Below are 25976 nucleotides of genomic sequence, written 5' to 3' on the forward strand. Positions count from 1 at the left end.
TCACTACAAAAATAGGAAGATTATAAAAATAGAATATATTATGTCACTATTTCGTTTTCTCTTTATAGGAGCGCACCGTAGGAGCGGAAGAGGTGGGCTTTTCCAATACCACTACGCTGGCTGGCGCTCCGCAGCCCCGTCCTCGAGGGGGCGGGCCGCAGGCAGGAGAAGTGTGAGCACGCGAGGATGCTGCACGCTATGCTACTCTAGCCGAGAGGTTACATCAACCATCGATAAGGTGAAGAGGTTACACATCTACCTACAAAATAAAATAAACATACACATGACTTATAAAGTGACTACATGCGTGAGCAAGCAAGATACAAAGGTGCCTAGGAACACACTAAAGCTGCACTTTCTAGGAAAAGCACAAGAGTACGTTTTTTCTACCTAAAACCCTCTTCTACTTTAAAAATGGTTTGTTGAGCCTATTTTTTAAATGTTTTTTTATGCTTTTAAAATTTAAACACATAAAGAATCAAATCTAATCCTCCCCTGGAGACTCTCCCTTGGTGTTAATGCCTACTCTTACGACACAGAGACACAACACATTAATATTAAAACTAGTTGATTACTGGGGTATAAAATCCTCTATTTTTGTGGCACAACCCCTCCCCCCACCACTCAGGGTTATGCAAATACGTTTTCTCTTGCTTTTTTTTTAAAGATAGCTTTTGGGTAACCTTTTTTTCTTTTGCTTAAGTCAGAGATGGAAGGGAGAAAGGGAAGAGGGGGGAAAAAACCCAAAAAACCAACAAGGAGAATGAAGCTTTCCCTTCTGGTAGTGAAATATCCCGGAGAAGCGGGACCTTGTTGGGGGGCACCTGGGGCCAGCTCCTCCCTCGCTGTGGGTGGCGGAGGCGCCCACCCACCCAGCGCCCTCAGATGTCCACATCCCGCACGTCGGTGGGTGTGCAAGCCAGGTCAACCTCCTCCTCCTCTTCTTCCTCCTCCTCTGCAGCCTTGGGGTCCAAGTTCTGCTGGGCCTGGCGCAGGCTGGACTCCAGCAGGGCCTCGATCTGCTCCTGGCAGGCCCGGAGGCAGTCCTGGGAGAGACAGGGAGGGGAGCAGAAAGGGATCTTTAGAGGGAGTCTGCAGAGAAGGCCCCTCCCAAATCCCATGACCTAGAAGCTCTTATAAATAAGAGGTTAAAACTACACCCTTCTACAGCCCAGACCTACCCTGCACTGCCCTGTTTGCCTGACAGGCTAGGCCTTTCACTGGAAATCCTCGAAAGGACCCTGATCACTGGTCCCACTGACTCTAACACCATCTGATCCAGGACAGGTGTTGGGAGAGCTGGGAGCTTTGAGCCTAGCCTTTTGATATAACCCCTGCCACATAGCCGCCCTGGGCTCAGTGCGAGGTAGGGGCTGGTCTTCCACAAGAAATTGCCAGCAAAGCTTTAGGCCTGTGCACAACTGAGGACGAGTGTCGGGTGGTCTGGAGGCACCTGGACCCTTCATCCCTTCAGGGGCCGCAGAGATGCCCACCCTTCCAGAAGTTCCTGGAAGCCATGCACCTGTACCCTAGCCCGGCACCCAGGGGCCGATCTCCCAACAGCTTGAAGCTGCTGCTTCTGCTGGGTAGCTCTGAATAAAGAAATGGGATCCGGGTATTGGGGCTGCGTGTATCCCAACTGCCAGGAAGCTACGCTGGGACTTCCAAAACCAAGCAAAGCCTTGGGTCAGCCTGGGAAACAGACTCTCCCACAAGGCACAGGGGCTTAGCCACGGCCCTGCCATGGGTCCGGAAGGCGTTGCTGAGCAGATGGGGCTGGAGGAAGGGAAGGTGCTATCCAACAGAAGAGGACCCAGCCAGATAGCTTCTAGTGAGTCCCTGGGGGCCCCTCCTTACAGGTCTCCACGCCTTCACAGGAGAGCCTTCCTCACTCTCCTTTCTGATAACTACTCATCATGGCAAACGAGCACAGCCACATTCCTGTGAATGGTCCCCTTGTGTGGAAGGGGAAACCGAGGCTCAGAAGGCCAGGTGTGGAACCCAGTAGGCCAGGTTTCACTCCAAACACCAGATACCCTTGGTTCCCACCAATGAGGGGCTCAACAGCGCCACCCACCAATTCTTTCCACATACTCTCCCCTGGCACCTTGAGGGGCTGCCCGTGGCCTCTGGGGCCAGAGCAGCTCCCCTGCCTTCTGCTTCCTGCTCCCAGCAGCCCTGCACTGACCAGGGGCCCCACACCTGGAGCTGCACACTGCTCCCTTCCCGCATGGTCTGTCTAGTCTACAACTGCCCACAGGGCCGCCTGGTGGACAGTGCTGTCTGCCCACAGCCAGATGCTCTGACCACTTCTCAGTGCAAAGGGACGTACAATTATCAATGTGTGGCACAGCACACCTGACTCGAATGGCATGGACATTCTGTCCACCAGAGAAAGTCCTAGAACATGCTGAGGGTTTTTCTGAGTCTGGGTGCAGATGCATTTCTCACTGGACAACCAAAGGCAATTCAGTTGGAATTAATCTCTGCCCCTACGTCAGCTGCGAGGCATTTACTTCAGACCTAATTAAGACAATCTCTATTCAAACACGGGATAACACTGCAATTTCCTACAACTGCCTGAAGACAGCGTTTTGTCTAGCGCTGCAAGAAACGTGTGGACAAGCCAAGCAAGCCGAGTGGCCGCGCCGGGGAGACAGGTGCTTGCCCAGTGCCTGGAGCGTGGGAGGAGGGTGCAGGACTCACTGTGACGGTGGGGCTTTCCTCTCGGACTCTCTGGGGCCTCAGTGGTGCCTCTGAGACCCTGTTCCTTAGAGGGCTGCAGGATGCTGCCCCTGCCTCAGCACAGGAGACTGAGCCTCCACTTCCCCCCTAGGCTTGAGGGTGGCACAGAGGGAAGAGGTCCTCCCACCCCTAGTGTCCATCGGCAAAAAAGCTTCTTCCTTTTCAAAGAGAGATAAGAGTGAGCACCAGGCAGACGGGTGCACCGTGAGATCGCCTCTGGCCGGGGCCCACACAAGCTCTCTGGACACTCTGGGGTGGACACCACAAGGCAGCCCCGGCCAGCGCTGAGTTGGGGTCGAGCCGGTCACTCCCCCACGTATGGGGGCTAGGGGGCCAGTGGCTGACCCGGCAACCTCTTTGGTCTAAATTGGTAAATGCCACAAACCCCTGTAATTGTTATTTTAATTCTTTCTTTAAGAAAAAGAAAAGAATTGGGGATAAAACAATGGCATTTTAAGAAGAAAGACACAGTCAACTCAGGGTTTTACAGAAGCAGCCTCTCAAAGACGGCCGTAAAAAACAAGGTTGTCTCTATTCGCTCCGTTGTCCGGAGTCTGGGGACCTCACAAGAACCCTTTTAAAGCGGCTATTTATGGGCCACGAGCATTGTAGCCCGAACAAAGCCCAGCTGGGCTCTAGCCCCACACACCATTACTACACGGATCACTAGCCCAGCCAGCCTGCAGCCCTGCTCCTGGACAGTCCACAGGGTGCGTTATAGCTCCCGCCTATTTCTGGAATCCCCAGGGGCGCGTGAGAAGCTAGTGAGACCCCTGCGGCTGGCCAGCAAGTTCTGGGAGCCCCAGCTTGTTAGCTTGATGCGATGCTTGCCCAGGTGCCCTTGTGACTATAACCTTGTCACCCCCAGGAGCCCTGGCACCAGCCATGCCATGTCCACGGTCCTGCCTGTCCGCTGTCTGCGTGAGGTCCCACAGAGCCGGCCAGCATGAGGGGAGGGTGTTCCGTCACCTACCGGGTCACACTTGATCACTCTGGACAGGAAGCGTGTGAGGCGGTAGTAGGACAGGAACTGGTTGGGGCTCCCCAGGTTCAGGCCTTGCACCGCGGCCACCACACTCCCCGCAGCTACCATGGAGGGCGGGTTGGAAATGAATTTCACATCTGCAGCAGAGGGAGAGAGGCAGGGGCGCCATGAACAATGGACCCTCTACAGGCCCCTGTGATCTGGGCACCCCAAACACTGGCTCCAAGGGAGTGGCACAGCCTAGATAGAACTATTGGGAGTGTGTGGGTCCATGGCCAGGTCTGCCCAGCCTCCAGCCTTGTCACCTTGGCTCTAGGAGAGCAGGAACCCACCTTGAACGCCCACCAGACTGCGCGCTCAAAATCAACTAGGCAAACTAAGAAAGGAGCGACCAGAAAATCCAACAGGCAGGGCTGGGTGACAGAGACACCATCATCAGTCTTGTGAATATGTTGCTTACCCACAAAGATGAGTAAGATGAAGGCACCGCAAGCACACAGGAAGGAGAGTGTCACCTCTACACCCCAACCCTAAGTACACTATCTAGTAACACAGATCAGAGACAACTGTCACACTCGGAAGGGACTTCCTATGGATGGGCCCAGGCCAGTGTCCTCCAGGTTGCTCTGACGGTGAGGGGGATATTCTAGCTCCCACCAAAGGGAAGAGCTCTTTCCAGCAACCTGGACCAGGCGCCCATTTCTGGTGGACTCAAACTTCCGCAAATAAGACCGAGAAAACCTGGTACTGCACCAGATCCTCTCTGCTCACACCACCATTGTTCTTTTGGCTGGTGACAAAATGGTTTTTCTAGGCCATGTCACAATAGCCCCATGATTCTAGCAACTTCCAGAGTTAGGGGATGGGCACTTGATTTCTACTGCCCATCTCTGTATGAGGCCCCTCTGGAGTCTGGGGGAGCCTGGAGCTGTCCACAGCTTCCCCATGAGTAGGATCCTAGGGTCGGAAGTGTGGAGCCCCAGTTTGCCTAGGACCCCTTAGTTTCTGGGCTTCTTGGGGACTGTGTGGCACACCTGAGCTCACTTCCAAGTGGGAAATAAACCCAGGGTGGTGCAAAGCCAGGGTGGCCTGAAGCCTGTCAGCCACACAAAGCTCTCTGGTCATGGCTGTTAGATGCCAGGGTTCATCTTCCTCCCAGGTCACAGCAGCAGGGGTTTTGGGTCCAATCAGGACTCCCTCCTCAAGCACAGGGAAGGGCAGCTCTTCCCCTCAAGGGATTCACCGCAGGTGGTGTTCTCCATCTGGGTGGTGGGGGCAGGGGACACCAGCCTTCCTGCCCCAGGGCAGTCTTGCCCCCACATAGAAAGGTGGGCCACTGTGGGATGGAGTCTTTTGGCCTGGCCCCTCCCACGCTGGGATGAAGCTCTGGATACCTTCGTGGAATCACCGGCAGGGACAGCCAGCAATTTTACCCCATGAACTAGGGGCCCTGGGCATGGAGCTGGAGGCCTGTTGGGAGGTGTGGCATCTCGTCAGCCCCACTGCTTAATCTCAAGCTACTAGGTGCCCAGGAACAAGGGGCTCAGGGAGCAGCAGGTTCTGGCTGGCCCCATACTGAGATCCCCTCTATAGTGTGTGTGTAGGGTAGTCAGCAGGGCCAACTCAACTCCAGAGCCCATCCACAACTTGTGTGTGTGCCCAGGTTGGGGATGGCCTTCCATGTCTGGGTAAGAACAATCCAGAATTAAGTGCCAAAGCTCTAGGACCAAGCCCCCTCTGCTGCCTGGTGGGAAAGAGTGAGCCACAGCCAAAGTGGTCACTCTGTGGCATTGCTGGCCCTTGCCAGAGCCTGTGTGTCAAGCCCGACGACGTGTCCACTTCAGATGGCACTGGGCCTTCCTTACGTGTAAGCCTCTGGGTGTATGTTTGGGGCTGGGGACACCTGGGCAGGGAGGAAGGGGAGCAATGCCCCTCTTGTTAACCCTCAAATGTAACCCTTACAATGAGGGCAAAACCCAGGTGCCTCTGCCCCGTCTGTTCTTATGTTGCTGTCATCTGGACAGATATGTGCTACAGACAAGGGCTTGTAGTGCCTGGTGTTCAGTGGGGCAAGGAAGAGGCAGGGATGGCCCAGGGAGCACCCGGAGGCCAAATCAGGCCAGGCCTGGTAGGTACATGCTGCCTCTGTCCCCTGGCGTGCTGCCCCACCACTAGGCTCATCTGGAGTGATCACAATGACCACTGAGAGTGCTGGGTCACCTGAGTGACCCTCCACTTTCACCTGCCACTGGGGGCGCTTGCTGGGCTGGTCTCAAAGGACACATAGCAGCTCAGAGAGCCCAAGTGCAGCCTCTATCTGCTCATCTTGCTGCCACCACCCAGGGGTCCTGGTGGGTGGGGGGTTGATCCGGCTGCCTAAACCTCCCCGGGAGGGAGGCTGTGCAAGAACCGTTCCTTGCATTATCTCCAGGAAACTTTCAGCTCCATAAAAGGCTGCCTGGAGTCTCTGGAGGCTTCTCTCCTCTGAGGAGCCCCAGCCAGAGACGCCTCCCTGCTGCCTGCAGGGCCAGCCCCACCCTCCCATCCATCTCCCAGGGCACCCCCCACCAGGCCTCCTCTGTAAGGTCTCCAGGGACGGGTCTGTGCCCTGAGAGGGGGAAGAGGGAAGGGAAAGACAAAGAATCTTCCCAACTCTCCCCTAAACTATAAGCTGTTCTGGAACACCAGCCACCATGGTAATCCAACATGGAGATGCGCTGAGAAGCTTGGGGCTTTGCCCCTCTGGGGAGGTATAAAAAGATGCCAACTGCCTCTTTGAGCCACTGTGCCTCATGGCCCTCAGGTCACCCAGAGCAAGAGCCCCCAAATAGATGTGACAACCAAGGCCTGTCCAGGGTGAGAGGTGGGCCACAGCAGAGCTGGGGCAGGGGATGGTGAGTTACCACGGTAGGCTAATTTGGCCTCTGGGGTTGGAGAAGGAAGAGGTCAGGGAACCAAAGGCAAGGCTGGGGATAAATGGCAGCATGGTGGACCATGTCTGTCTGTCCATACTGCGGTCTGGGGCTAGGGCAGTGCCAGGGAGGGGCCTCCATGGGCCATGTCAGAGAGGGAGGACTAGGCCTCTCTGCTGCCAACTGTGGTAGCCCAAACCCAGGCTGCATTGTAGCCCTTCTGAGCCCAGGCAGCCCACTGGGCCCCTGGCAGGGCCTCAGGCCTCAGAGCTCCTCTGCTGGACGCCCCCGCAGTCAGCCCAAGGAGCACGTGGTGCAGGCACAGCCAGCAGCTCTCCCCACCCCTTAGGCGCCCCTGGCAGGTGGCCCAGCCTGGGAGAGGCCAGAAGGGGGCCCCCACAGCTCAGGCTCCTTGAGGACACAAGAAGGGCTGGAGGTAGGTGGGGGGAGGAGGCCGCCTGGTGGCCAAGGTAAACCCTGTTCAGCATGGAGTGGACACAGACTGCCCCACCTGGGGAGGAAGGCCATGACCACGGCATCCACTCGGTCCCCAAGGCACCGGATGGTAGACGAGACCTAGCAGACTTTCCACCTAGCAGCAACAAACAACCCAAGCCCTCTGCTCACCAGAGCAAGGGAAGAGGTCCACTTTTAGAGCAAGGGGCCCCCTGGGACCATCTCCCTGGACAAATGTGTGGGCAGACCCAGGGCAAGAGCCACAAACTAGACAGGGCCACCTAGGGGCCAGGGTCTGCCCTGCTGGTCCTCTTGGGGGGCGGGGGAGGGCAGGCCTGCCCTACCTGTGGCACAGAGCGCCACGAAGGTCTGAGCGTGCTTGCGGATGATCTGTTTGTTCTCTTCGGCCTCTGGCATTTTGGACAGGAAGTGTTCGATGAAATCGTGCGGGGTCATTGCAGCCAGGTTCCACTTGAGTTTGTTCACCAGGAGCAGTTCCATTTGCTGTGGAAACCGGCGAATGAGCGTCAGGCTAGCTGGGGAAGGGGGCCCGAGGGACATAGCCGGCTCAGGTCTCTGGCCTCAGCCCTTGGTTTGCAGCGTTGGTGGTGGGAGTGGGGGGACAGCGAATGTTGGGGGTCCGTAGAACGGGCAACACAGGATTCCAGATCAAAACAGAAAAGGTGCCGTGAAAAAAGGCTGTTTCGCGTGATCAAGCGGCCATCTGTAAGTGGAGACAAAAAGACCTCCCACCACCTGGGACCTAGGCGCAGCGACGAGCGCTGCCTCAGCGCCGCCGCTAGAGGGTGCGCGCCGCTCACCTTACGGCCGCGCTACGAGGCGCAAACGTGGTGGGAGTCCCAGCAAAGTGTGCGGAGACAGGGGCATCTGGGATCCCGCCCGCCCCTCTGACAGGGGCCCCAGCAGTGTGGTCCAGCACTCTCGGGACAGATCTGTCAGAGGCAGGCGGGATCTCCTGCCATCTGCCCTACTCCTACCCCCACCCCGGGGTCCTGGGGCCACAGTGGTGTCTGTGGTGGTGGGAGTCCCGCGGTTACCAGCAACTCGTCGGGCCGGATGGAGTTGTCAGTGTAGATGCACAGCTTCTCCGCGGTCAGCGGGATGGTCTCCTTCATCTTGGAGGCCACGAACATGCAGGTGGCCCCCAGGAGCTGCAGGCGACTCTTTTTCACAGGTTCCAGCGACAGGAAGCGGTCCAGGTAGTTCATGGCCAACGGGAAGACCTCCTCCTCACACTTCTGCTCCTCGCAGACCTGTGGGGGCACCGGCCGGTAACCGCGGCCGCCAGGGAGCGCCGGCCCCCCATTCTGCCAAGGCGATCCGATACCCCCCACCCCGCGGACCACGGTTGCCAATACACTAGGGCGCCCAGGGGTCGAAGCAGGGGACGACAGTAGCTTCTTATGATGCACCCCCCTCTCCACGTGTACCCAATACCCACCACCCCGAAACTGAAAGGGAAAGTCCCAACGAGGCTGGTACGATGGGGGCGGGAGTGGGCACTGCTGGGCGGCATGCGCGGCGGCGTAGACTGCGTGCCCTGGGGACCCCAGCCCGCATTGGAGCTTCAGGATCCACCTGGCTGAGGGTCAGCACCCACTTGGGTGCAGGGCCGCAGGGCGGGCCGCAGGGCTGGGCGCCTTGCCTGCGAGACACAAAGGTGGCGTCCCAGGCCGCCGCGCCGCATTTCCCCAGACGTCATCTTTTCAAAAAATATTTAAAAATATTAAAAAAATAACTGGGTGCATACAAAACCCCCGAAAATGACCCTCAAGCGGTCCTTTACCCAGGCCGGGGGTCAGGAGCTCGTTACAGGCTCGGGGAAGAGCCCCAGGAATTCAAACTCCGGGGCCCCCCTTTCCCCTGGGCTCGGGAGCCGTTTTGCTCTTACAAGGGCACCACGCCGCACTTTCAAAAATTATTTAAAAATACTTGGGAGCCCCTAAGGCACTCACTGAAGGCCTGAAAATGTGCCCCGGGACCCCAGCTTGCTCAAGGAAGGTCCCCCAAGCCAAGATCCCTGCAGACGGGGGTTTATCTCTGGCGTCTTGGGGGCCACGCGACCTTGCAGCCCGGCGTGCTCTCCGGCCCAGGCTGCCCGTGCGGGGCGCCCCAGGGCTCATTGCTTGAACAAAGGGTCCCCCCTTTCTGAAAAAGGTCTCCCCCAAACTACCCATGCCTATTCCCTCCGCTCCCCTGGCATGGGCTCCCAGCGGCCGCGCGGCCCCTCTCAGCGGCCCCAGCGCCCAGCCGGTCGATCCCCGCCCCCACCCTGCCCCCAATTATTAATAAACACTTTTGCTTTGCAATAAAAGAGCAAAGATGGCGCATAATACTGGCTCGAGCAGCCCTTGCATACGTGTCCATGGATATTAATTTAAAAATCAAATCTATGCCCCCTCCCCCCGGAGCTGGCGACTCCGGCCGCGGCGGCCAGGAGAACCGCGCGGCGGAGCTGGGGCGCAGGCAGGGGCCTCAAAGCGCGCCCAGACGCCAACCCGCACCCTCGGGCCCAATGGGGTGCCCCTGGCGCTGGTTTTTCCCAAAGGTACCCCTCCCTAACTTCTCCCCTCCCCCCACCAGGAAAGGGAATTTCTAACGTCCCCGCCCCCACCCTTTCCTCGTTCAAAAAATACCCACAATATCTATTTATTTTGAAAATACGGATTCCTAGCAACATCCTAGAAAACTTCAAAGTTCTAGCGGGAGAGAAGGGAGGGACACGAGGAGCAAAGAAATGTGGGTCTTGGCAACAAGTTGTAGGAGATTCCTAAGAGAGGCGCCCGAAGCCCCGCACCTCCAGCATCCAGGTGGCCACGATCTTCCGCATGGACGGCAGGATCTCCTTCTGCACACACTTGAAGTAGGACACGGAGGGTGCGCAGGTCTCCTCCGCCTTGAGCATGGCCCGCAGCACCCGGTCGTTGAGGAGGTTGCCATCGGGGTACGCGCGGCGGATAGTCTCCACCTCGCAGCACAGGAGCTGGTGTTCCATGGCGGGGGCTCTGCCTGGGTGGCTGGGGAGGCTGTGGGTACGGGCTCGGTCCGCGTTCGGCTCTCGCTCTGGCTGCCTCGCGCTTCCTGGCGCTCTTCTGCCCCTCTCTGGAGCGCGCGGACTCTGCTGCTCGCTGCTACTGCGCCGACAGCCCTCTGGAGGCTCCAGGACTTTGCAACTTCAACAAAACTCCGCTGTAGTCCGTGTGACGTTACTGTTGTTAAGCAGAGATCAAAGCCGGGCAGAGAATGGGAGGGGGGCAGGGGCGGGCGTAAGGGGAGGGGGCGCGGGCGCCGAACGCCGGGAGCAATGAGGGGCAGAGCCCAAAAGCCATCCCGGAGGCACCGCGCCTGCCCCACTGCGGAGTTGCCCCCGAAGCCTGGTTTTCTTAGAAATGCAAATCGCCCCGCAGCAGCCTTTCTCCCAGGGAAGAGAGGTCCTGGGGGCCGGTCCTCCCCGAGTGGGTCCCCTGGGATTTGGGGGTGGAGTGGGGGTGTTTGTGCATTGAGGGACAACTAGGAGGGCGGTAAGGCCACACGCAGCCTGGGGAGACCGTAAGGAGGGGGAATCTAAGGCGCGGTGACACCCCATATCCAAGCTAGCAGAATGGGCGCATTTCCGAGAACGCCACGAGGGCACCCACTGGCGGAGACGCGACCAAGGAATCTCAGCGCCTGCATCTTCTTTCATTTTCATCAACACGTGTAAATTTCAGGAACTATTTAACAGGCTGGGACGCTGGAGAGAGCACACCACCCGGGGCAGGCTTCCTTGCGACTTACTGGGGGGTTACTGCAAATGCCCAGTGAGGTAACCCTAAATGTTGGGATTTCAGCCTAGCTTGCACTAGCTCAAAAATTAAAATAGAATAAATAAATGCCCGCAAAATCCAGCAGCAGCCCAAGATGGTGGCCAGCATTTCCTTCGTCCTGTCGTCGCCAGGGGAATCTTCCGACTATTTTCCAACCTTGACCAGCCTATCTTTGCGGGGGTCCCCGAATGCCCCCTCCCTCCCAGTGCTGGCAGTTTAACCGGGAGAAACATACTTCTGAATGGAAGGCTTAGAAACAGTGGCCCCAGGACTGACTTATTTTGTAATTAAAAAAAAATTAAAATGCTGGAAATATTAGTCTTCTCTCAGCCTGCGACGAGACCACCGGAAGCTTCCTAACTGGTTTTGCTGGAGGGTGTGGAGGTCCCTTCCTCTTTAGAATTTGCCCTGGGGTTGCATTCGAGAGCTTGAGAGGTCTAACAGAGACCGGCAAAAATCGTAACAATTATCAGTTAAACAAATAGGTGTATTGATCTGATGATTTTTAACACGATCTATAGGTGTTCCTGGTTATACGGTAGAGTTCCCCAATATTATCACAAATTTAAAGAGATATAAATAAAATACATATTTTAAAACTATAAGTTCTGCCTCTTTTTTTTTTTAAAATAAAAGGACATTTTACTTAGTGAGTTTTTAAAAAAGTTTTTGCGATACCTACCCCAAATTAAAAAAAAAAACAACCCGTTCATTTACTTCCCTCGGAATATAGCTTACTGTCAACGTCTCTTCAGAGTGAAGACTCAAAGAAAATAGATTTTAAAAGCTATCTCCCCTTCTTAAGGGTGCTCGCAAAGATGGGAACCCCCTCCGGTAGATTCCTTCCGCGACCTCTACCCCGCCGGGAATTAAGAGTTTACTAATATTCCAGGTCCTGGGGGGGTGACTACCCCCCGGCTCAAGCAGGGAAGCAGTGGGTGGCCCGAGCAGGGAGCACCCACCACGGTGTCCCCCCTTCCCCGGCACCCATGCTCGCGCTGCCCAGGGCACAGCCAAGCCTCTGAACATCAGCCCGTGCACGAGGGCGGCCCTGCTGCTTTTTCATTCATAAAATCCCGACCGGGCGGCCGCCGGGATGATTTATGGGGCCGCGCGCTATCACCCGGCGGCTCCCGTCCCGGGGGGCTATGAGGCTCCAGCCCTGCGTGCGCCGCGGTTCGGCCTGAGGCGCGAGGTGGGCCAGCGTCGGCGAGGGCAGCGGGGCATAAAGAGGTTCGCCCACTCCTGCAAAACGGACTCCAGGTCCAGGAGGGAACTCCCCCCCCCGATCCCGGGAGAAAGACACAGGGAACTGGAATTAGCATGAGCCAATCGGGCCGCAGCGCTGTTACTAGGCGGACTGGGCAGATCTCAACTAGGAACTTCTTTGACTTCCCAGCTCAGGGACGGGCGCAAAATTGCAAGCCTGGCTGGAGAGCGTGAAGAGCCGTCCAGGAACCGAATTGGGAGGCGTTGGAATTTGGAGCCCAGAGCTGACGCCAGGCGCCCAGCCCCCACTCTAGGGAATCATGCTCGGCGGCTCCTGGAGCCTCCGAGGGGGCCAACTACCCCGGACCTTTCAGGGCCATGGCTTCAAGAAGCGCAGAGGAAGCATTTGGTATTTTTCCAAACAAAAAAACAACTTTTAAAAACTTTCTTGTTGCAGTTTTAACTTTGCACCGTCTTTTAGAAACCCACCAAGAAACAGGAACTGCGGAATCTGGACTCATTTAAGGTGCTCTGAGCTTTTTTCTTGGTGACCACTAGGAGACAAAGGGCCACTGGCCCAGTCGGGAGGGGTAACCACGTTGTTTGGAAAGAAAATCCAAAAGTAATTTAAGTCGCCCTATCCCTTTTCTCGCCCCTTGGCCCCCGCCCGGGTGACCATGGCCGAGGCGGAAGGTCGACCCAGAGAGGGCGAATTCCGCAGCAACCGCCAGTTTGCCACTGTCCCTGGCTGTGGGAACCTTCATTCAAGCGGGGGAAGGGAACGTGTTCATTCACTGAACCGGCGCGCCGCAGCGCAGACCCCAGGACGCACCACTGCTGCGAGTCGGGCTGGGGACTTCGGACGGGGCAAGTGCGGGGTCTAATGCCGACCTTTCGTGGGCGACCTCCGGCACCCACCCTTTCCCCTGGAGGATCTAGGCGGCTGGAAGGCGGGCGCACCCAGGTGGGGTCACCTGCAGCCGCATACCTGGCGGCAACTTGAAAGGACTTGGCTCCTGCTACGCGAGTTTTCCATTGTTAAGCCCTTAAATCGCCCGGGAAAACGCTTCCGAATGCGAGTCCCGGGGTTCCGGAGGGCGCTCGGTTTCCCCTTTCCCCTCACTGCTCGCTGTTGAGGTGCGTGTGGCGGCCCATGTGCTGGGGCTGCTCCGCCCGAGATATGCAGCGCCAATCCCGGGCACCCCAATGGTGCGGGGTGGGCGGGCACGAACTCTGGCCCGGGTGCCCTTCAACGGCAACCACACGCTGGCACCTGAGTTTCCATCCTTCCTCAATTAATTTCAGCCACACACAGACAACTCTCCCTGCGACGTAGTCCTGCGTCCAGCAGGCTGCGGGTAAAGGAGACCCCTTCCCCAGCTCCGAAGGCTGCCAACCAGGTGTGCGCGGGAGTTAAAAAACAAACAGGTAGAGGGGACACCGGCTTCAACGACGCATCAGAGATCCCGAGGGCAAAAGTTAAATTCCTGGGTGAAAGAGGTTCTAGTTCCTCGATCCCTGCCCTGAAAACGTATTCCCTCGTGCTCTGGGCAGCACGAACCCCAAAGTCCACAAGCAATTCCCTGGCTTTCTGGCCATGACCCAGGCCCGTCTCGGGTGAAATGGTAGGGAGTAGGCGCCCAGATCGTGGAGAAAACCACCTCCAACCAAAGCCAAGCACTAAGGTTGGGGGTGGGGGTAATGACTTTGGAGGTCACGTGCAGCCTTGGTCTCCCCTTCAAGCAGGACCTAGGGCCCACCCGAAGCTGAGCGACATCCATGTGGGACAGTGGCACTGGACGCGGTAGCGAGACTCAAGGGCCTAGGAAACCTGCGGCGACGGCTCTTGGGTGAACGAGACCCTAGGGGGCTCCCACAGCGTCCTAGACCCCAGGATTTGTTACTCGACCCTCCCTCCCACTCCCCTTCTGTAAGACTGTTTGCGGGGAAAGACCGCACATCTCTACCTTGCTCCTTAATACCCTTGAAATTCCAAAAAGCCCTGGCCCTGGGGGTGAGGGAGCGAGGCAGGGTGTGTGTCAACCCCTGGGGTCTTTATTATTGGGGAACTTACGAGTTCTGGGTCTCTGGACTCATGGGAAGGTAAGGGAATGTTTTTCCAGGTGCGGGAAGAGGGCTTGCCTATCTAAACCCCGCACTCTTCCCCTGGGGTCCCTCTGGCTACGCCGACACTGGTTCGGACCCCTCGGGGAATTCTGGACTCGCGGGGTCCAAGGGACCGAAGGGCCGCGCTTTATCTCCAGACCCCTTCGCGATGTTCCGTGGAGCTTGTCTTGCCCCGGCGAGTACCGAGAGGCTGGGTGAGGGGAAGGAGCAGGCGAGAGCGCGCACCGCGGGACCCTGCTGTGGCCCCAGAGGCGCGCGAGGCCGCGCACCGCATTCCACGCATTCCCGCCGGGCCTCGGTTCCGCCGCCACGTGGTTGCTCTGCGCGCCGCGTACCGTAAGGCCTGGAGAAGGCGCGCACCTGCGGCTACCGGGCGCAGACGGACCTCCCAGGACGCGGAATGCGAAACAGGCTCTGCCCCGAAGTGGGGCCTTAGGAAGGGGCTGTTTTCCTTAGGAAGGGGGAGCTGTACTGCTGGTGTGATGGCGTTCATCTGTAAAGACAAGCAGGAGCAGGGCGCTCAGGCCCCTGTGGCATCTGTAATAGGGTGACCATCCATCTGAGGAACGTGACAGAACCGGACCGGTGACCATTATGCCTTCCCAGAGGTGGTAGAGCACACAAGAGGAGCTGTAGCTTTCTAATGTTTTTTCTTCTTTTCCTTATTATTTCAAAATCAGCCACGGGTCAGTCGAATGCAAGAAATCGGAAAGGGCAAAACCAGAAGGTTCTTAAAAAATCGGAAAATGTTGGTAAACTGGTTATAGCTATTACATTTTTTTTTTAAAAAAAAAACCCTGGCTAGGCCTGGTGGCTCACACCTGTAATCCCAGCACTTTGGGAGGCTGAGGTGGGAGAATCACTTGAGACCATGAGTTCAAGACAAGTGTGGGCAACATAGCAAGACCCCTGCAAAAATAGAAACGCTAGCCAGGAGTGGATTGCTAGAACCTAGGAGTTCCAAATCATCCTGAGCAATGTAGCAAGACACCACCTCTACAAAAAGTAAAATTAGCAGGGCGAGGTGGCATGCACCTGTAGTCCCAGCTACCCATGAGGCTGAGGTGGGAAGATTGCTTGAACCCAGGAGTTTTGAGGTTGCAATGAGCTATGATGATACTACTGCACTCTAACCTGAGGGACAGAGTGAGATCCTGTCTCAGAGAAAAAGTCCTGAGGCATCTTATTTTCTGAGGCTCAATTCAAAGTAAAGAATCCATCACATCACCAGATCCTGAGCTGCTGACAGTAACCAACAAGATGTATGCCTTGGCCTCATGGGATTCAGGGGCTGGCTGGAGCCCACTGGGACCTTGCCTAGGTTATGCCATTCCCCACATCCTACCCCAGGCTTGAACGGGTCAGAGGAATTCTGAGGGTCCTCCTGGGCCATCTCTCTGAATCCTGGCTTGGACAGAGGGCCCCCTATCCCATCCCATAGGGGGATGTAAGCTGCTGCACTCAGGGCACGGCTGGCTTTGCATCCTTGCTCCTGTACACACCCCTGGCACTCATCTGCACTAGTCCTCCTATTCCAGTGATTTTCAACTGGTGTGCTGCAAACACATTTAAAGATCATTAAATTAATTTTGAAAGAAGTTCAAAGCACAGTAAGTACATTCTCTCTCTCTCTCTTTTTTTTTTCTGAGCAACATAATTTAAGTGTGCCATGGAAGTTTAACTATAGGTTCAAGTGTGTTGTGAGATTTTTAAAAAAGTGAAAAGCACTGCCCTACTCTAAGGGAAGCATGGCTGTTTGCTGTGAGGTACCTCTCCTGCAGGATTTGGAGAAAAAACTTTCACCCACCACTACCCACATCTCTTCATTTCTGTGAGGTTCTTTCCTCAGCAGCTCATTTTCACAGATTTAACCCCAGGGAAGCCGGATACCTGGTTCAGGTTCCCATGGCTGGCAATGGAGAGGATGTAAAGGAACACACCCTCTTGAAGGGCCTGCACCCACTCTGTGTCAAGAGTACTGTCAGAAAAAATCCAGGTTGCTTAGAAACTGATAAGGGTAAAAATCAACTTTTAAAAGAATTTATGCAAATCCAAACCTCCTGTCTTTTTCAAGATGCTAAGCAAGTGACAACTGTGTTTATGAAACTGAACAAGAGTGTCACACACAGAGCTGCATCTGCTAGTTATTGCGCGGCCTTGGGCAAATCTGTCTCTATAAGATGGGCTGTGGTCATTCCTCTCATAAGCACTAATAGAGGTAATACGTGTGAAGCCCGGAGCCCAGGGCCTGCCGTGTGTGAAGGCCTCTGCGGTTTACTCATTCATGTGTTTGTTCCTATGCAAGACAAAGGCCATATGTCGCATGCAGTATGTGGAATTAATTAGACATTTCGGTTTATATTCAAAAAGAAGATGTTTAAATGCCTTTATAATCTACCAACTTGTTTCTCTTTGCTGACTTCTGAGCTGTTTGTGGGTGTGAGATTTAAATCTTGGAGCAAACTTGTAAATTAAAGAAAAAAACTTTAACCACATTGATCTATCCTTTCTTCTTCCCTGACTCTTCTCTCTCTTACCCACTGAAAAGAGTAGAAAAGTTATTTTACAGAAGAGCCCAAGCATCATGCAAGGGGGAGGGACAGCGACACACGGGAGAGCTTTTGCTGGTGCAGGAGGGCCCACAGCAGCCTGGACCGGGCACCAGGGCTTACCACTATCACGTCACAGGACACTCTGCTCAAGCGATAGGGGGAAGTCACAAGTGACACTGGCCAAAGGTGTGGGTCAGTGAATGTCACAGCTGGGAGCAACAAGACACAACTGTCAAGAAACCGTAGAGGCCAAAGCCAGCCCATTGCCGGTGTCAGCCCAGGGCCAGGACACAGCCTGTTAGGCCAGGCTCTATCCTTGGTGTCTTGCTGCAGTAAGGAGAGAGGGAAGGCAGAGGGGAGCTCCTGGGGAGAGAGGGAGCATCCCTCGTGCCCCAGGACTCTGTTCATCCACTCTCCGGTGCCTTTTTGGACTGAGGGTTGATATATTTCCAGCCAAAGGTAAACATACCTTGAGGTTTCCCTTTAGCTGCCTTGTCCTCAGTATCTTTAGAGTTATTTAAAAAAATCTTGGAATCCTCTTAGTGGTATCAGAGGTGGAGAATTACAGCTGCGAGAAGGGAGCCACTGAAGGTTATTGAGGGAGGGTGGGGGGTGGCTCCATGGTAGTGAGGCCAGAGCAACTTCTTGGGAAAAGGAACCTGTGCTTCAGAGGGAGACAGCTCTGGAGACCCTCCCAACCTCACCTGAGCCTCTCCTGCCTCTTCCTCTTGCCCTTTGGCTACTGACTGACCAGGCTAAGCTTGGAACCCAGTCACCAGTAAATTCCTATGCATGTGTCCAGGTAGGAGAGGCTGTTTGGAAAGACGAGATGGAAAAAAAACAAAAAAAAAGAGAGAGATGGAAGACATGGATGGCAACTAGGAAGGTGCATTGCGGGGGGGGGGGTCAGAGGTCAAAGGGCCAGGAGGGTGGGTAGGAGAGGAAATAGGGGGAGAAGGGAAAGTTGGGAGCCTACGCTTCTCTCCAGACCCTGGCTGCTCTCAGGGCCAAGGGTAACAATGAATGTTGGTGGCAGTGATAATGCATCTCCCATCAGCATAATGTCTTTGCAGATGGCATCTAATTTCACAGAGCAGCCTCGCAGGACAGCCACTTTCTCCTCATTTAACAGATGAAGAAACTGAGGCCCATGGGTCATTTGGCTGTGGCAGAGCTGGGATGCCGTCTAGCCCTGGTTCTGAAACACAGAGAGAAAACAAGTGAACTGCAAAGCACCTAGGAATTGTAGGGTTCATCTTTTTTTAAAAAACAAAATAAAATAAAACAACCCTTCCCCCAGATGTATCAAGATCTAATTTACCTTCCAGAATGTTTACCTGTTTACAGTACACAATTTGGTGGGTTTTGATACATAGAGAACCAATGTCTTTGGTATGTTGACAATCATCACCACAATCCAAGTGGAGAACGTTCGCCTCAGACCCAAAAGAAAGCCTGTGCCCCTCTGCAGTCACTCACCTGTTCCCACACCCTTTCTCCCAGCCGCTGGCTACCTCTATTTTATTTTTAATTTTATTAAGTCAAAGACACATAGATCATGAATGCATTCATGCATATGTGGGGTACAATGTGCTGATTTTTTTTATACAGTCTGACATGTTACATCAAACCAATCATCATAGCTTTCACATCTTTTAGTTGATTATTGTGCCAAAACATCTATGTTCTACACTTCACAGGTTTGACTTGCACCCTTGTCATACACCCCATAGGTGTGGTCCTGCCTTTTACCCTCCTTCTGTCAAACCTCCCCCCTCCCCTCCCTTCCCACTCCATTTCTCTCCTTCATCCTGGGCTATAGTTGTGTTCTATCTTTCATAACAAAGTGTGAGTAAATATAAGTAGGTTTCATAGAAGGACTGAGTACATTGGATACTTTTTCCTCCATTCTTGAGACATTTTCCTCAGGAGAATATGTTCCAGGTCCCTCCATGTAAACATAAAAGAGGTAATGGCTTCATCTTTTTAAAGGCTGCATAGTATTCCACAGTGTACATATACCACAATTTATTAATCCATTCATGGGTCGATGGGCGCCTGGGCTTCTGTCTCCATGGATTTGCCTGCTTTGGACATTTCATACAAGTGGAATCGTCTGATGTGTGGCCTGTGTCTGCTTCTCTCTGTCATGTTTTCAAGGCCCATCCATGTGGAGTGATCTCAGCATGGCACTCCTTGTGGCCAGTAGTGTTGACAGACCACGTTTCGTTGGTGGACATTTGGGGGGTTTCCGCCTTCTGGCTGTTGAGGATGATGTGGACATGAATGTGGGTGTATCAGACTTTGTGGGGTACCCGTGTTTGTCTCTTTTGTGCAGTGGGGTTCATCTTTAGTGAGCACTCAAGCTGAGGCTGAGTCTTGGGGCTTTGAGTTCCTGGGTTCAGATACTGGGGAACCCTTGCAGGAATCCTAAAGAGGATTTATCTGTCTTTTTGTACCTCCTGCTTTCCCCCCTTTTCTTGCTGTTTTTTTCTCCCTCTCTCCACCTTTGTCCTCCTCCTTCCCCAGTGAGATCCTAAAGATTGGAACAGTAAGTACTATGTGTAAGAAATCATTTATTGCTATGACAGCAAGCAGCCTGTAGGTCAACACGATGTCCTAGTTAGGACTGATGGGTCGAGGTACCGGGGAGAGTGAAGGGTGTATGTGGCACCATGCCCCCTCCTCTCCTCAGAGCAGGCATTCATGAGCTGGGCCCTGTGGGCATCAAGAAGCTAAAGAAATTCTACACCTCAGTTGACTTAGGGACTCACTCTCGTCTCCCCTGTGGTGTTCCACACCTGGTGAGGGACCTCAGCCTCCTCTTTTCTCCAAAGGGAGATGGAGTAGATCATCTCTCATGGGGTCAGTGAAGGGTTAGGGCAGCGTTTTTCGACCTTTTTTATCTCAAGACATACTGGAGCCTATAGTTACACTTCCACGGCATACTTAAATCATGCTGATCAAAAAAAAAAAAAGAGTAAAGAAAAAGAATATACTTACTGTGCTTTGAACTGCTTCTGAAAATAATTAATGACCTTTCAACATTTTTGCAACACACCTAAGATCCTCTCATGGCACACAGTTTGAAAATCACTGGGTTAGGGCAAACCTGCCATCTGCCCTTGTCTCGCCAGCTCCTGGGGCTTCTGTTCAGACCAGCATGGCCGCTGCTCACAAGGAGCGGGCATTCTAGAAGGACAGAGGGACGTGCCCATGTTACAGTGCAATGGCCGATATCAGAGGAGAAGGAAGGCAGCCTGGCTGCCCAGGCTGGACAATATAGTGAGACTCTACTGCACACAAAACAAAACTATCATCTTACGTATTTACTTTTGTTTGTGACAAGAGCAGCTGAAATTTATTTATTTAACAAAATGCTTTGTTTCTGGGCTTTCTCTGATGTTCCTTGGCCTCTTCTCCAGTTCTTGTCCCAGAACCACTGCTGTAGCTATAGACTAACTCTCCACATCTGGCTAAGTTTTCCGACTCCTTCCTCCTGTAGGGTCACTTGGCTATTCTGAGCCCTTTGATTTCTATATAGATCTCAGAATCAGCTTGCGCGCGCGCGCACACACACACACACACACACACACACGATGCCAGGATTTTGATTGGGATGGCTTGGGATCAATGTGGAGAGAACTGGCACCTTTACATGTGGAATCTTTCAATCTGCTGGTTCGTGGACACGAGTAAGTCCTCTATTTAGTTTCATTGTAGTTGTGTTTGTGTATATTTTATGCATCTTTCATTAGATTTTTCCTAAGTATGTGATATTTCAATGTCATTATAAATAGCATCATTAATATATTTCATCTTTTTTGAGCAATATTTTGATTTGCTCAAAATATTGATGGGTGGTGGGAAAGAATCAGAGATGGCAGAAAATTCCTTCAAGTGTAGGGCTGGGTGGGGGTGTCTGGGTTCAGGGGCAGTAATATCCGGCCGAGGGTCACAGGCTGTGGTGACAGACTCTGAGCTACAGCAGTTCTGCTGTACAGTCTGGGGTATGGGGTATAGGCGGAGGAGTGACACGGCCTCCTCATGAGACAGGATCTGGGGTGTGATTTGGGTGGGATCCCTGCTATCTCAACTCCATTGTTTTTGCCTATTTTGCACACCTGGTTTCCCTTTTCTGCTTAAATCCACCAGCGTTGGTTTTTGTTGCTGGCAACCAAAAGCTAGGATGAGGAGGGCACTGGGACTGAGTACATTTGGGAATTCCATGGAGACCTACTCTATCACCACCAAATATTATGCTGGCAAGAGATATTCTAGAAACAATCTCATATTGTAGAGGAGGGGAGTGGTAAAGCCAAGCCTTCGTGTCACGGGAAGCCTGGATTCTCCCCCGTAAGACACAGGGCATGGGCTGAAAGCAGGCGGAAGTGCAGGGAGGAATGATAAATACAGCGTCAATGAACCATGCCCTCCGCACTGTGGCTGGCAGGGCTGGTGTGGAGTAGGGAGTGGGAGGACGAATCAGGACACCTGGAAGGCAGCCAGACGTGGAAAATCCCCCACCCTGGACTCTTAGGGACATTATGGAGACAGAATGGCATGGGGAAAGGGGCTGCCCAGAGAGGAGGCTTTGTGTAGCAGGCATTGCCCAGAGTCCTTTGATGGCTTTGCTATTCCCTTTCTTGCATAGAAATAGAATATCTAACTGGGCATTTACTACTCAGCTAAAGACTATATCTCCCAGCCTCCCTTGCAGCAGGGGCTGGCCATGTGACTAAGTCCCAGCCAATGGGCTCTGAGTGCAAGTGCTGAGTGCAACATGTGGGTTGGGGCATTCAAAGGCAGGGACGCTGGCTCCCCTTCTCCTTCCCTTCTTCCTGAGGTAGCACAAACAAGGTAGTGAGCCATTTTGAATCATATGGATGAGGAATATCAGAGTCACGTGGGCCCTTTACAAAATTATAGAGTAGTTAGACTTGTATGTGAGAGAGAAAAATAGACTTATACCTTGTTTAAGCCACTTTGTCTTATTGATGTTGGCAGTGGGGGAAGTTTCCTTAAAGATAGGCAGAGATTGCAAGGGCAGGAGGCTTGAAGAAGGGGGTGCTCTTGATAAAAGACAGACATTTAGAATTGCCCATCCCAGGTCTTATGGCGCAGGGACAGAGGACCCTGTGAGGAGATGAATTTCCCATGAGGCCGCCTGGGGATCATGGGCAGTGACCCAAGTTGTACAGTTCAACCCTTTGCCTCCTACGTTTTAGGTCTCTCAGCCCTCCGTGAGGCCTGGTCACGGCATACCACCTTGGGTTGTGGTTTCCCGCAGAATAAAGCCCAGAGAAGGGACAGAGATCCAGTCAATGGCAAAGTGATAGTGGCCCCTAGTGGGGTCAGGATTTGCGAGGAGAAGTTGGTCTGAGAGCAGAGCTGCCGGGGGGGGGGGGTGTAAATCAGCTTTGCTGCAAAGCAAAGGAAGCTAGAGAGAAGAATGGGGGTCTCAGGATGGGTTCAGTGGGAGAGGCAGCAGCATGCTTGTTTGTTGATGGGAACCATCCAGGAGAAAGGGAAATGACGCAGCACAGAAGTGAATGTGGCACAATCCCTGAGGGGTGGGGAGGGCTGGCCCTATGCGCAGGCGGTGGGACCAGCCCTGGCTGGGAGATGGACTGTCTGTCTGTCTTAATAGCAGGGACAGAAGAGTTTGTAGGCATCAGTGCAAGAACCTGGCAGCTTATGGGAGTATGGGGTCCGCAAGAAGCCAGAGGCCCCAGGCGAAGAGAAAAGCCGCAGATGGAAGGGGTGAAGTAGTACCTGGCATTAGCAATGACAGCAGCAAAGGACAAAGAAAGAGGTCCGACAATTGCTAATGATAAAACGGGAGATGTAAAAGTGGGAGGATTTTTATTTTTCGTTTTTTGTGTTTTCTACTTTTCACCGATGGGCATGTGTTTTTTATCAGAAGGAAAAGAACTTAAAAATAACTTTATTTTTAGCTCTAACTTTAAAAGCTGTGGTAGACAGTCTCTTGATATTCGTGCCCCTGTGCAATTCCCTTGAGTGGGGCAGGACTGCGAGTCTTCTAAGTGAAAGTGGTGAGATGACTGTCCCTTCTGAGACCAGGTTATGAAAAGATGGTGACATCTGCCTTGGTGGGTCTCTCAGAGCTCTCGCTCTTAGAGAAGCCAACTCCTATCTTGTGAGCCATCTTGTGCGGGGCTCCGCATGGCAAGGAGCTGATCCGTCCAGCCAATAGATGCAAATGAGGCTCACAGTCAATCCCTGAGATGGCTACAGGCCCAAAGACACCGTGATTGCACCCCTGAGAGCCCGAGGACCTGGTTAAGCCCCACCTTGATTCTTGATTCTATCTATATGATAATAGATGGGTGGAGTTTTAAACCACTGTGTTTGGGGATAACTTGTTACCCAGTGATAGATAGCTAATACAGAAGGAGAGGCACGATTCGAGTCCATGAGCCAGTTCTTGCATCGATAGGCCCGTCCTTCTCTCTGCCACCAGGTTTCTGTGGATGGATTATCTGCCACCCATGCGAGAAGGGGCGGCGAGGAAGTGTGTGGGCTCCGAGGCCAGCCTCCTGGTCCGCTCTTAGCTCTGTCTCTTGCAGGCTGTGTGGTTTGCGGTAAGTCACTTTCTCATGTGCCTTGTTTTACTTCTCTGTCAAGAGAAGGTAGTAATGACAAGATTTAACAAGTTAATGTCAGTGCCCAGCACGCACTAGGTGCTGCATAAGGCGTTGGCTGCTGTTATACTTCCCCAGCTCAGCGTCCAGCTACGAAACTGCTGTGTGTGTACCTGCTCCCCGTTCCCACTCACTTGGGTGCCACACCTGAGGACTTGCAGCCAGGCCTGAGCGTTTATCTCACAGCGCCGTTCTGCATTCAGGCACACTCTGTGGCTTCCCAAGGTCCCTTGAAGATGTTCTAAAATCACTACCTGGAGTTCTGAACCCCCTTCACACAAGTCAAATTTTCCTCACTTCATAAAATGCTCCCCAAACTCCTTCTTGGCGATCAGTCCCCTTTTCCTGCCCTTGGCTCTTGGTCATGGTGCACTGGTTCCCCTGTCACCCAGTTTGCACCTTGGCCTTCAACACAAGACACGGCTGCCATCCGACTCCTTCATGAAATTGGCTCTGCTGCCCGCTGTGCACTGCCGCCTCCGGCCACTGCCAGTTTGTGCTGGGCATACGAGTTATTTTCTCTGGAGCATGTGACCACTCTCTCCTCTCACCACCATCCAGGCCTCTCCAGGAGCTCAGGGTGGGGAGCCGGGTAGCTCAGGGAAGCCACCTTCTTGGAGAAGGTGTGACTGGCTCTGAGTTTTGAAGCAGACGCGGCCTGCAGGGAAGTAGAGAGTCTGTCTGCAAAGGCAGCTTGCTCGGAGTCGTGGAAACGCAGGGCAATGGTGGCCTTCAAGCTCTCCAGGAGAAGACACCCTGCCTCACGCACCAGGGTTGGGTGACAGCCAGACCCCCCACGGGGGACCTGACCAGGTGCGCCACCATGGGCGGCTCACCCCCACCCTCTGCATTTGCCATTGTTGCTGTCCTGGTTTGTTTTGCCCTAGAACCCTGACTTGAAATACACAAAACCTCCTCAAAAGAACATGAAAAGGAAAATTAGAGGGAGGCTGCTGAGGTACTTTGCAAGATTGGAAAAATCAGTGTGCTCCTTGTTGTAGAGTTCGCGGGCACATCCACTCGGCTCTGATTAAGGGGAGCTGGTGTTTGTGGGGGCGTTCAGCGAGAGGCCTCTGATTGGGAGGCAATTTTGTGGCTTTAGCCTGTAATTTGGATGCCAGGGATCGGGCACCGTTAATGCGATAACCTTGCAAACCTCTGCTTGTGACCAGATGTAATGGATGGCCACCAACAGCAGTCATCAAAGCCAGCCCAGCAAACACTGGGCTCCTGAGGCAGAGACCAAGGCAGCTGAGATGAGCCATTTTGCGGCAGCTTTTGGAATGTGGAAATAAAAGTTGTTGGTCTTGTTTATCATCTAGCTCCAAAGTGCACCATGCTCTCAAGTTTCATCTTTGTCAGATGTTGGTGTTGGATATTATCCATGCCTAGACTAACGATGTTCTGAGGCAGGAGGGGAAATGCTTGCTTCCTATCTTCAGGACTTGCACGCCGTAGGAGCTTTGCACAGACATTTTAGATCAAGGATTGGAGGAATGGATAGGATGAAGGGTTAAAAGACATGTTTTGAGGCTGGGCACAGTAGCTCACGCCTGTAATCCTAGAAATCTGGGAGGTTGAGGCACGAGAATTGTTTGAGCTCAGAAGAAGTTCAAGACCATCCTGAGCAAGAGCGAGACCCCATCTCTGCTTAGAAAAAAAAAAAAGAAAGAACAATTAGCTGGGTGTGGTGGCAGGTACCTATAGTTCCGGTTACTCAGAAGGCTGAGGCAGGAAGATCACTTAAGCCCAGGAGTTTGAGGTTGCTGTGAGCTGGGCTGAGGCCATAGTACTCTGTAGCCTGGATGACAGAGTAAAATTCTGTCAAAAAAGAAGAAGAAGAAGAAGCAGCAGCTGCTGCCAGGCGTGCTGGCTCACACCTGTGATCCCAGCACTTGGGAGGCCGAGGCAGGTGGATTGCCTGAGCTCACTAGAGACCAGGCTGAGCCAGAGCCAGATCCTCTCTTTAAAAATAGCCGGGCATCATGGTGGGCACCTGTAGTCCTAGCTACTCGGGAGGCTGAGGCAAGTGAATTGCTTGAGCCCAAGAATTTGAAGAATTTGTGATGCCATGGCACCCTACCCCAGGGTGACAAAGTGAGACTCTGTTAAAAAACAAACAAACAAATAAAAAAACCTGTTTTGGCTTAAAGAGAGTTGGCCATCCAAACAGCATGCTGTACCAAGAAATCTTCCTGGTGGTAAGAGTCATTGGAATGTTGTCAGGAACCTTGTGGCTAGTGACCACTTTTGTACATTTCTCTTGGTTTCCAAATCACAGAGATCAGAAGACTACTGGGAAGAAAGGCAAATTCTGCGTGTGTTTCAAACGCAGAAGCTTGGGAGGGAGGGGTCGAAAGTGTCAGGACAGGGCGAAGGAGGGATCTCTGTCTGCAGCTGGGGGTCCTTCCCTCCCTCTGTCCTTGCGGGGTCCCCTCAGGACCATGTCATCCTTATGAACACACACTACGCTCTGGAGGCCATATAGTCTTCGAGGC

The 25976-nt window shown here is 53.6% G+C and overlaps 1 protein-coding gene across 1 annotated transcript; it reads right to left on the reverse strand.

Moving 5' to 3' along the window:
* Positions 1 to 551: 551 nt before the first annotated feature.
* CCND1 (cyclin D1) lies at positions 552 to 10340 on the reverse strand. The gene is made up of 5 exons (XM_003798291.2): positions 9917 to 10340; positions 8157 to 8372; positions 7443 to 7602; positions 3719 to 3867; positions 552 to 1046 (listed from the first exon to the last, which is right to left on the reverse strand). The coding sequence occupies exons 1-5, from the start codon at positions 10112 to 10114 to the stop codon at positions 882 to 884; spliced, it is 888 nt and encodes a 295-aa protein (XP_003798339.1). The 5' UTR covers positions 10115 to 10340; the 3' UTR covers positions 552 to 881.
* Between the last annotated feature and the right edge of the window lie 15636 nt (positions 10341 to 25976).

The sequence above is a fragment of the Otolemur garnettii genome, unplaced genomic scaffold, assembly GCF_000181295.1.
Source record: "Otolemur garnettii isolate 467f Iridium unplaced genomic scaffold, OtoGar3 scaffold00134, whole genome shotgun sequence".
NCBI lineage: Eukaryota > Metazoa > Chordata > Mammalia > Primates > Galagidae > Otolemur > Otolemur garnettii.

What these genes read in the sequence shown, in the direction of transcription:
- CCND1 (XM_003798291.2), bottom strand. Translation starts at nt 10,114, where the DNA reads ATGGAACACCAGCTCCTGTGCTGCGAGGTGGAGACTATCCGCCGCGCG. An exon ending in TGGCCACCTGGATGCTGGAG is followed by an intron (nt 8,373 to 9,916) that starts GTGCGGGGCTTC and finishes GTGCCCCCACAG; the next exon opens with GTCTGCGAGGAGCAGAAGTG. An exon ending in TCCGGCCCGACGAGTTGCTG is followed by an intron (nt 7,603 to 8,156) that starts GTAACCGCGGGA and finishes CGGTTTCCACAG; the next exon opens with CAAATGGAACTGCTCCTGGT.